The following is a 12,534-nucleotide window of genomic DNA, read 5'->3' as shown; positions in this document are numbered from 1 at the left end:
GCCGAGAGCCGATGGAAATGGTGGCGAGGATTTGCAGTTGTCTTTGGCTGGCGGTTGGAAGGGGGTCATGGTGTTCCGTGAAGCGAGGCCCCTTTAGATTCGGAGCCGTGAATTTAACTCCGCGGCCCATTGGGGTCGGCGGGCGAGACACTCCGAGCATTTGCTCGGCGCTTCACCATCAGCAGCAGCTGCAGGAGCAATGGTCATTATCTATATTGTTTGGGTCTTTTGGTAAAGCCACGTAGATAGAAAAAATAATAACAATAAAATAATAACAATAAAGTGAATGGATAAAAAAATATCACGACGTTTCGATCGCAACACAAGCAATCGTCATCAGAATAAAAAAAAGAGGGGGGAAGCTGCTGAGGCAGGCTGTTTAAAAGGTTTGAAATGGGTGTAGCCCAAGGGTCATAAACGGAATGGGCGGGGCTAGTGATGGTAAAGTGAGAAATTCGCATGTAAATGTGATAACTCTCCGATCTTACATTCATTCACTTTATTTTCATTTTCATAATTTTATTGTTATTATTTTTTTTGTTCTACGTGACTTTACCGAAAGACCCAAAGAATATGAATTCCTGCAGTCACGAAAGCTCTATTTTCTCCTGATGACGATTGCTTGTGTTGCGATCGAAACGTCGCACAGCTGGATGAAGGCCACCTCAAGATGCCGACACGTTGCAAACAATGGACCAGTGCGCCTTTTGGTGTCATCTGGTCCAACACCATGTGAGACTAGGCTCTAAGAAAAGCTGTCTCGGGTGTGGACCAATCAATTTCAAGGACAGTGCATACATTATCAGAGTTGTGTTTTTGTTTGCATTCCGACCGCAGGTATTGTGGTCAATGCAAACATGACTCCTTGTAAAAAAGGTGTCAGTTGTGTTGCCGGATATAAGGGAAAAAAACTATTAACAATGGACATGTTGCATTTTACAGAGCTCTGTTCGAGGCAAACTCGAGAGATTTGGGCGTCAGTTTTTATGTCCAAACGAAAGTGAACAATTAGCGCCGATGCTTCAACCGTGAACAATCAACTGCTTGATAAAGGCCTCTCCAAGCCATCGTCACCTCTCACTAACCCGCATCGTAACCATCTACCCAGCGCCTGCACTGGCTTCGTCGCTCCATCTCCACAGTGGATGTCCCTCGGGGGCGTGCGCTCCCTCCTTTGGCTGCCACTCCCTCGCAAGTCTCGACCGCCGGCCGTTGTCCCTTCTCGGCACGACGTGTCCCGCCCAGGCACACTCGCTTGGCTTTAGACGTCGGTAGGACATCTGCGTTCTGCAATCCACGTGGCTCCTTCCGTCTTTGGGTTTCAATCCCAAGCCAGCAACACTCTACAGTTTATTCTTCGTCTTCATTGTCCGTGGTTTTTACGCTCAAAATGATGAAGCAACCTCAGAGGCATCACGAATAACGACGACGACGATGGTGACCCCAGGGGCGAGCGTTTCTCCCTTTGTAAGGAAATGTCTACCGACGGGAGAGCTTTGAAATGTTTTTTTTTGGTTGCGGTGGAATGAGAAATATGTTCAAGGAAAAGCTGTGGCTCAGATGGCAGCGAGGGCTACGGTTAGGGACAGGGTTAGTGTGAGGATGAGCGTTAAGGATATTTATTGTGGCTTTTATGCCGAGAATTAGACTCAGAGTTAGAGCAAGGAATAGGATTGAGGATAGGACTACAGTCAAGGCTATACACTTTGGGACGGCAGTGTTTGGATTGCAGGTATAGCATTCGTAGTAGAGGCAATGTTATGGGCAAGGTTGTTGCTATCGGTGTGATTATGACGATGAATACGGATTAGAGTTACAAAGATTATTATTATTTTTGGTACAGTGTCCAACACCAAAATTGTTAGCCAGCAAAATACGGTATTTCTTTAACTTATGATTCCGAATTTTCTTTCATCTGGATAAAAAAATAATAATATATACACATGTATAACAAATTTGCAACAAGACACGAGAAAATAAAAATAGATTTATTTATTTTATCTGCAACACAACAATAAAAATCTTTTTCTCTTTGCACACAAACGTCTCGTCCATATCTCACACTTGTACATTACTTTCTTTTACTTAGAATTTTCCTTAAGGCCAGAGTGCTTAAATCACAATCACGAGGTCATGAGTTCAAATACCAGAGGTTGACCATCATCGTCATCATCAGCGTCGTCGCCGTCTTTCCCATGAGATCAACAATACGAGCAGCACTACTTTGTCGGAAGTCAACAGCGGTCATCCCATGGAGTCACGGGCCCCTACCATGGTAATGTGGAATTTCCATCACTGTCTCAGTTGGCAGCAATGGAGATGAGTTTGCGTGACCGAGAAAGACGATGCGTCCGGCGTCACACTCGGCTCATCATCGTCATCATAATCCATCATTTGAGCCGCGCCTCCGGTGCGGTACATGTCGAATCTCACTGCGGCAGTCTCGCCAAGCGGGACACCCTGGGGGCAGCTGTCTCTGCGCGGCGAAGGGTGAACGCCCAGCGGCGGCTCGCGAGTCGGCGTTAAGCCCGTAGGCGGCGGCGGGGCGATGTTGCCACGTGACTCGTTGGATGTCACCGCTAGCAGTCGGTCCTGGAGCACGTGGAGTAGATGGCGAAGATGGCGACGCTGTCCGCGATGAGCAGCGCGTACAGCACCCGGTGGTTGTGCAGCACCCAGTGGCGCCCTGCACAGCGCAGCTGCGCCACGAGCAGCGCCGCAAAGCCGCACGCGTTGACGAGCAGGAATATCCGCGCGTACGGCACGGGCGCCACGGCGGCCGCTCCGCGCTCCGACTGCCCCGCCGCCTCCGGCTCGTTCCGGAACCCTCCCCCGGCGGCGGCCACGGCCGCGTCGGCCGGCCTGGGCCGCAGCTCGGGCAGGCGGTCGCCCCGACCCCGAGCGCCGCCTTCCCCGGGCGTCGATGGAGCCGCGTCGCCCTCCTCGCCCTCCTCGCCCTCCTCGCCGGGGTTCAACTCCCAGCGCGGGAGGCCCCGGTCGTGCATCTCGGCCGTGTCGATGAAGTCCGAGTCGCCGAAATCGGCGCGCGGGTTGTTCCCCCGTGCGGGTTCGCGTGCCGCGTCACCGCCGTGGTCACCGCCATGGTCACCGTCGTCGCGGGTTCTGCTCGCGCGCGGGCGCTTCGGGGGCCTCTCCCGGTTGCCGCCGCTCCCGCGTTTCTCCGCGGTCCTCCGGGAGCCGCCCCGAGGTCGGCTGCCCCCGGGCGGCGCAGGCTTCCGGGGGTTCCTGCGCCCGTCGAGCTCCCTGAAGGTGTCCCTCAGCCTCTCCAAGGTCCTGTCGACGGCGGCCTCGTAATCCTCGTCGGCGGCCTCGTCCTCCGCGGGGCGCTCCTCCGGGAGCTCCGCTCCTCCGTCGAAAAACACCGTGTTCCTGTCCGTGGACACCATCGCCACGGCACCGCCGGCGCCACCGTCGGCGGGCGCCGTGGCCTCGTCGGTGCGCAGGTAGACGGTGTAGAGCACCGAGTTGGCGATGACGTACACCGTGACGGAGTCGTTGCGTGGGATGAGCTTGAGGCTGCGCAGCGACAGCGACGGTCCGAGGAACACGAAGGCGGCGCGCGTCACGGCCCCGCGCAGCGGCGTCACCACGCTCGCCAGGTAGCTCCCCGCAAACGAGTGGTTCGACCGGAAGGGGCTGTCGGTCAGCTTTCCGCGCGCGCTCACTCCGGTGTCGTCCACCCAGAACATCCGGCACGCCTCCGCGCCGACGCCGCCGCCGTCGCCGCCCACCGCCGCCGGCGCCGCCACCACCGCTCCGTTCAGCGCCCCCACCGCCACGGGGCGGAATCCGGCGTCCACGTTGTTGAAGAACGCGCGCATGCGGGAGGCGCGCGCCCCCGGGCGCCGCCGCACGTGGTCGACGACGAGCAGCAGGTCGGGCCGCAGCAGCAGCGCGCTCCGCTGCACGCTGGCGAGCCCCAGCGCCGCGTCGTAGGCCCCCGCGGCCTCCCCCCGTGCGAACACCACGCCGCCGCGCTCCTGGGCGCGCTCCAGGCGGCCGTGAGCGTCGCCCGCGGCGCCGCGCTTGTAGCGCATCCACTTGGAGTCGCAGCTCTCCGTCGCCTGGCCCTGCCACGGCGGGAAGCACACGTCCGGAGCGGCGGGCGGGGAGAACATGAGGCCGTTGTTGAGGAAGGTGTACTTGGGCCCGTAGAGGGCCTCCGTCACGCAGGCCGCCGGCGGCGGCGCGTCGCCGCCCCCCCCCGCCGGCGCCGCCGCGGCTCGGCACGAACACGAACGAGTTCTGGTCGGGGTGCTCGTGGCCCGGGTTGAAGTTGCGCCAGCCGCGCACCCAGGCCGCGTAGCGCTTGCCGTGAACGATGTCGTAGATGGCGCGCCCGCCGATCTTGCCCGACTTGAACGAGAAGAAGGAGGCGTTGGCGCCGGCGGGCTGCGCCGCGCCGTAGGTCGCCACCCCCCAGTCGCGGAAGACGTGGAGCCGCGGCGAGCCGAAGTCCGGGGGCGGCCGCGGGGTCAGCGACGCGTCGAACCTGCGCGGCTCACGGGGGAACGACACGGGGGGCCCGCGCTCGATCCGCTGGACGTCGAGACGGAGGTCGGAGGGTTCGGAAGCGGCGGTGGGCGGCGTAGCGCGGCTGTGGAGGGAGGCCTGGGGGGGTAGGGGGTGCTGTGGGGTTGGTGTCTCACCAGATGAACTCTGTGTGCAGCGTGGTCCAGCGCTGGCTGCGGGAGGGCGCCCCGGGTCCCGACGCCGGCCGGTGCTTGCGGATCATGTCGGCCAGCCAGTTGCCGCTGCCATTGCGCATCACGAAGGCGTCGAGGAAGGCCAGCTGGCTCTCGGGGCCGTAGAACCAGTTGTAGTTCGAGTCGGCGATCCCAACCGTGCGCTGGAAGCCTGCGGCAGTCACACGCTCCTTCGGTTAGCACGGTTTTCCTGCTCCATACAGATCGATTCAAGAATGCTATCCTGGCCACCCTGCAGCCCAAGCCTACGTATAATGTGGGACTCCCAGGCATTCTCCCATCCACGTAATAACCAGACTTAACCCCGACTTAGCGTCTCGAGATCCCACCGGATTGGGCGCATTTAGGGTGAGATTTGGCCATCGCTGCGTTGGTGTAGTGACTCCGTCGAGCCCGCGGCAAGCTGCCAAGCATCGCCGATTCCATCCAGATGAGCCCGGCCACGCACCGCCCAATTACATCTCTCGTACCGACGCGTTCGGTCCCACCGTCGTGAGCAGACTTCGCCTGCGCGCGCGAGCGGCATTGGCACGGGCCCCGGTGCGAGCAATGAAATGGGGCCCAGCCGTCTCCAATTAGCACGTCGTCCGCCAATGTTGACCCAAGCCGGCGCCACTGCCAGGGCCCTCCAGGCCAGCCGCCAGCGCTCGGTGCCGGCTCGCCGCGCTCTGCCCAGGGCGGGGCTGCCTCGGGCCCCTCGGGGCCAGGGGCCACCCCGGTGCAGTTGCACCGCCTGCACGCTCGACAACTCCGCCACCGACGTTGGTTCGCCTCGGTCCACAGGCCTCCACGTCGAACGGTGGTATGCTAAGCGGAGTGAGCTTGGATGCGGGGCCGCTTTTGTCCATCGTGAAATTCTGGCTCTCAAGTTGACCACGCATCGCATCGCCCATCCACCTAACCCACTCGCCTGACCACTAACCTGACTACTCACTCACTCAGTCATCACCCACTCACTTGCTCATTCATACTAACACCTTCCCCTCCCTCCCCGCCCCTCTTCCCCCCCTTCACCCACCCCTGCCCACCCCCCCGGCCACCTCTCGCCCCATCCACCTGGACAGTGCCTACGTGTAGCTAAGGTTGCTTCTGAAGAAAGAGCTATAGAGCTCAGTGGGCCTTACCTGGTAAAAATACGAAAGTTTAGTTTTAGGAGGGGAGCTGGGGGGTGATGAGGGGGGGGGGTGTTGGTGCTCAGACCCCCACCCGCCCCCCGGCGTACCGGGCAGGATGGTGCGGTAAAGGAAGGCGAAGTGCTGCCGCAGCCAGGGATGTCCCGTGTGGTCGACGTCGAGGTGGCGCAGCAGCAGGTGGACGTACTGCAGCAGCGAGCGTGTCGAGTAGGAGGCGTACGCGACGCCCTCGTGCAGGGAGCCGTCGCGCACCTCGCGCAGCAGCAGCAGGGCCCGCTCCATCACCAGCACCGCCTGGCTCAGCCACAGGTAGGCGTCGTTCAGGTGCCCTGCGGCGGTGAGAGGGGCGGGGGGCAGGGAGAGATTGAGTGTGGGAGGGGCGGAAGGTATGAGATGATTGAGCGAGGAAGTGAGCGATGAGGTGAGTGAGAGGTCATATGAGTAAGCGGGTGATAAGGTGGATGAGCGAGTGATTGGATGAGCGAGTGATTGGATGAGCGAGTGGATGATGAGGTTGGATAAATGAGTGATTGGATGAGGTGGATGAGTTAGTGATTGGATGAGCGAGTGGTAGATAAGGTGGATGAGTGAATGATTAGATGAGGTGGATGAGTTAGCGATTGGATGATCAAGTGATTGGATGAGCGAGTGGTAGATAAGGTGGATCAGTGAGAGACGAAGTGAGTGGGCAATTGGAGAAGTGAATGAGCAAAGCAGCGAGTGATGAGGTTTTTATTTCGGGGCCACACGGTTGCTGCCGACGGACGCGTTGAGCCGCTGTCGATGTGCGCACGTGGTGAATGTTACCCCGCAGTGCATCGTGGGTATTTTGCTTGGGGCGCCTCCGCTTTCCTCCCACACGCGCGGGAACTCATTAAAAAGGAATTGGTCAAAAAAACAGTCGAAATGGCGGGAACCCTGGTGGAGAAACAAAGTAAGTGTGAAGAGCCCAGCTTGAGGCTCTCCATATCATTATTATTATTCAAAATCCCTCTGCGGCGTAGGCGGAAACAAATTGAAGTTTAGTGGAGAATATGGCAGGAAACTGTCGTGCAGGTTTCCCCCGCTCGCTAATTGTAAACAAACAAACAAAACGTAACGCTGCCGAATCATTGCAGTTTATTTCAATGAATGTAATAATTTCACGCGACTTGTCGCCTAACTTTGATGTGACGTTGGTTTTCACGTCACCGCGGTTACAACTGGTCCTGGTTTTCCGCAAGGCTGTCCTATTGTTTTAGGTGCATGTCCCACGGTAAATATGTCATTAAACACTAAAAGTCCAAATTAAAGTTATTTTTTTGGGGTGGCTCTCTTTGGGAAAGCTGTGAGGCTTCCCGGGACGTTGAAAGCTCAATTATGTATCGGTTGTATAATAATGATGAAGCTAGTGGTAATAACTGCCGAAACGTCGTACTCTGATTGTAAATGTTGTGGCTTGGCTCTCCAACACACCGGTTAGTGCTGTACTAGTGACGAATTGGCACGTTCGGTTTACCTGACAAACCTCACTAGTTGGCTGTGTCGGGCGGTGGCGGGTTTAACAACACATTTATATTTACGCGATCTAACCCTAAAAAGCTATATTATGGATGATATTGGTCGCGAAAGCCTCCTATGTGTTAAGCTGCATAATAATGTTCGCACATTGTGCATCTCACTATCGCTGACGGAACACGCACACAGCTGGAAGGCAGCAGCCAGGCGGTGAGCCGGCACTCGCAACGACTGCCCAAGCTCTGCAATCCTCTATATATCGAGACGTTTTCAGCCAATTGACGAGGGAGGAAACTGGAGCACCCGGAGAAAACGCACGAGTCCGAGCGGGCAACAACTCTACCCCACACAGACGGGACAGATGCTGTCCCGCATTCTCCTGGCGAGTCAGGGTAACGGCTCCTCCTCCACCCCCACGGGAAGGGAGTTTCGCAAACAACATCTGTGTGTGTGTGCGGCGATCCACCAGCCCTCACCGCTGCATCCACACGCGGTGCGGGCTCACAGGCAGCTGCCACGCGCAGCAGCGTAGCCGCCACCGCCCGCCACGACAGACCGCCCCAGCCCCGCTGCATTGTGGGTTACTCTCTCTCCGTCTTTTTCACGATGCGTCCGAGACTTTTGGCAGCTCAGAGGTGGAAACCCTGTCTCTTTAACGCCGCCCCCCCCACCCACCAAAAAAAAAAGTTCTGTTTACGGCCCCCCAATCCGCTGGCCCTCATCCAGCAGCATGTAGACCACGGATCACGGCGTTGGGGTCACGGCGTTGGGGCCGCTTATTTCAATGACCGGGAAATATTACTTCGTCCATCTGCGTGCAATCTGATTGGCTAAAGACGTTTCACTCTTTTCACAAAAAACAGTGAGAAGAGTGGTTCGGGCACCTGGTAAGGATGCCTCCCAGTAGACTCGCCCCTGGACCTCTACCAGGCAGCAGCAGCAGCAGCAACGTCCCCCTGGGCGAAGACCCCGGGGCCAGCCCAGGACACGCTGCTGCTGGCGGCGCTGGAACTGTGTCGCTCAGCTGGCCTGGGGACGCCTGGGAATTCCCCAGGAAGAGCGAGACTATGTGTATAGTAGTGTAGTGTATCGTGTAGTAGTGTATAGTAGTGTAGTAGTGTATGGTAATGTAGTGCTAGAGTCTGTCGCCAGGGAAAGGGAGGTCTGTCGCCACTACTCAACACGCTGCCGCCGCGACCCTCACCAGGACAAGCAGATTGAGAAACTAACGAACGAACACAAAAAGAAAAAACTATGGAGCCCCTAAACTAGTAGCTACAAAACCGTACAGCTGACCGACATAATTGACGACGACGACGTTGGAGCGTTACCCTGTGCCATGACGACGAGCCCGGCGGTGAGCAGCGCCACGCAGTTGGTGGGCTGGTGGTTGTGCAGGTACTGCTGGCCCCAGCCGCGGTCGAACGAGCGCTCGTACATGTAGCCGGCGGCCGCCACGATCGCGTCCAGGTAGAGGGAGCGGCGCGCGGGCCCCAGGCGCCCGTGCAGGAGGTCGAAGGCCGTGGCGAAGCCGACGAGGGAGTGGGCCATGGGCACCTCGTCGGACGGGTCGCCTCGCACCAACCTGGGAGGGCACGCGGTTCGTTTAAACACGATTGGTCGGCTGAGAAGTTACAGAGGTCATACATAGACAGCTCTCTCTTTTGTAGTCGGTAAATCGGGTCCCTTGAAAAATGTGTCCTCGCCCCCATCCAACAACAACAAGCGCTGTGATGTGTCTCTTCGCACGGTGGCACCTATAGGGGGCTTTTATATATCGCGCCTCCTGTTGCTGAATCGCATCGTGACGCTCACGGACTCGAACACTTAACGCTGTAGGGGCGCTCCGTCTTCGCAACCAAAGTTTGTTCTCCTTTAACCCTCCATAATAGAGGTTTTTTGGTGAGACCACGTAAATGTAAATGTGCCGTGAAACCCGCAACCACCCGAACCAGCAAATCGGTAAGGTTAGTCACGTCAACAAATCACACACACACAGTACACACACACAGTACACACACACAGTACACACACAGTACACACACACAGTACACACACACAAAGTACACATACAGTACACACACAGTACACACACAGTACACACACACACAGTACACACACACAGTACACACACAGTACACACACACAGTACACACACACAAAGTACACATACAGTACACACACAGTACACACACAGTACACACACAGTACACGCACACAGTACACGCACACAGTACACACACACGCAGTACACACACACGCAGTACATACACACAATACACACACACACACGCAGTACACACAGTACACACACACAGTACACACACAGTACACAGACACAGTACATACACAGTACACACACACAGTACACACACGCAGTACACACACACAGTACACACACACGCAGTACACACAGTACACACACACAGTACACACACAGTACACAGACACAGTACACACACAGTACACACACACAGTACACACACGCAGTACACACACGCAGTACACACACACGCAGTACACACAGTACACACACAGTACACAGGCACAGCACACACACACAGTACACACATAGTATACACACACAGTACACATAGTACACACACACAGTACACATACAGTACACACACAGTACACATACAGTACATAGTCCACACACGCAGTACACACACGCAGTACACACACGCAGTACACAGAGTACACACACAGTACATACACACACAGTACATACACACACAGTACACACAGTACGCACACACACAGTACACACACACACAGCACACACTACATACACAGTACACACGCACAGTACACACTACACCCAGCGCACACACAGTACACACAGTACAAACACACAGTACATACACATAGTACACATACAGCACACACACAGTACACACTCCACACAGTACACACACACACAGTGCAGTACACATGCAGTACACACGCAGTACACACACACACAGTACACACACACTATACACAGTACACACACACTACATACACCATACACACTACACACAGTACACCCACGCAGTACATACACACAGCACACACACAGTACACACACAGTACACACACACACAGTACACACACACTACATACACACAGTACACACACAGTACACACACACAGTACACACACAGTACACACGCACAGTACACACACACAGTACACACACACAGTACACATACACACACTACACACACACAGTACACACACGCAGTATACACACACGCAGTATAGACACACTACACACACACAGCACACACACAGTACACACACACAGTACACACAGCACACAACAGTACACACACGCAGTACACACTACACACAGTACACACTACACACAGTACACACACACACAGCACGCACACACACAGCACGCACACACACAGCACGCACACACACACAGCACACACACAGCACACACACACACAGCACACACACACACAGCACACACACACACACAGCACACACACACACACAGCACACACACACACAGCACACACACAGCACACACACACACAGCACACACACACACAGCACACACACACACAGCACACACACACACACAGCACACACACACACAGCACACACACACACAGCACACACACACAGCACACACACACACACAGCACACACACACACAGCACACACAGCACACAGCACACACAGCACACAGCACACACACACACAGCACACACACACACAGCACACACACAGCACACACACACACAGCACACACACACACACACAGCACACACACACACAGCACACACAGCACACACACACAGCACACACACACACAGCACACACACACACAGCACACACACACACAGCACACACACACACAGCACACACACACACAGCACACACACACACAGCACACACACACACAGCACACACACAGCACACACACACACAGCACACACACACACAGCACACACACAGCACACACACAGCACACAGCACACACACACACACAGCACACACACACACAGCACACACACACACAGCACACACACACACAGCACACACACACACAGCACACACACACACAGCACACACACACACAGCACACACACACACAGCACACACACACACAGCACACACACACACAGCACACACACACACAGCACACACACACACAGCACACACACACACAGCACACACACACACAGCACACACACACACAGCACACACACACACAGCACACACACACACAGCACACACACACACAGCACACACACACACAGCACACACACACACAGCACACACACACACAGCACACACACACACAGCACACACACACACAGCACACACACACACAGCACACACACACACAGCACACACACAGCACACACACACACAGCACACACGCACGCACGCACCAGCTGGGCTGCACCGCCATCGCGTCCATGTACTGCAACGCGAGCTGCAGCGCGCGCGTGTGGTTGGGGTAGAGGAAGCAGTAGAAGGAGAGGGCTCCCAGGTTGTTGCCGAACGCCTCGTTCCACTGCGCCGCGAACAGCGACGGCTCCCGGGGCGGCACGAAGTCGCCGGGGGTCGCCAGCATCTCGCGGGCGGCCGCCCGCAGCCGCGCGGCGTGGGGGGCGTGCGAGGACGAGGCGCGCATCCTCATCGCCCGGACCTCCTCGGTGCCGAAGAACAACATCGGGTGGCCGGTGCTGGTGGTGGTGTCCGTCCGTGGTGGAGGTGGTGGTGGAGTGGACGAGGGTGATGGGTTGGCTGACACGCCAGCGAGAGCAGCAGCCGCTGAGGATGAGATGATGATGAGCAGGAAGAGGCAATGATGGTGGTGGTGGTGGTAGCTCAGGGTGGTGGTGGAGCGAGCGGTCGAGTCTCGCGGTGGAGACATCAACGCAGACGGAGCAGCACCCAGGAGCATGGCTTACTTTGGGAAAAAACACACAAAAAAGGAAATATATTATAATTATTATTATTCTCGCCCCTGCGCTGCCAAGACTTTCCCCTACGTCATCCGCGGGATGCGTGGTTTACACGCGTGGCTGAGAGTAAAGGGGGGGGAAATGAAAATAATGGGAAAAAAATGTGTAGGCGCAAATATTTCACGCGGGGTTTGTTGTTGATTTGTTGTTGAGTGGAAACAATAAATAATGGCGCGTTAACGAACGATCCGAGCACCGCCTTCA

General features: G+C 56.4%; 1 protein-coding gene across 1 annotated transcript; it reads right to left on the bottom strand.

The window, feature by feature from the left end:
- Positions 1–1,974: 1,974 nt before the first annotated feature.
- On the bottom strand, positions 1,975–12,534 carry DSE (dermatan sulfate epimerase). The gene is given in 6 exon segments (XM_078618256.1): positions 1,975–4,227; positions 4,229–4,513; positions 4,671–4,878; positions 5,950–6,189; positions 8,689–8,942; positions 11,752–12,534. Coding segments are annotated over 6 exon segments (3,153 nt in total). The 5' UTR covers positions 12,270–12,534; the 3' UTR covers positions 1,975–2,579.

Source organism: Lampetra planeri, chromosome 57 (genome assembly GCF_965212315.1).
Source record: "Lampetra planeri chromosome 57, kcLamPlan1.2.h2, whole genome shotgun sequence".
In the NCBI taxonomy this organism is placed as follows: domain Eukaryota; kingdom Metazoa; phylum Chordata; class Hyperoartia; order Petromyzontiformes; family Petromyzontidae; genus Lampetra; species Lampetra planeri.
Note: the sequence above shows the minus strand (reverse complement) of the source record. Positions and strands in the feature narration are given on the sequence as shown.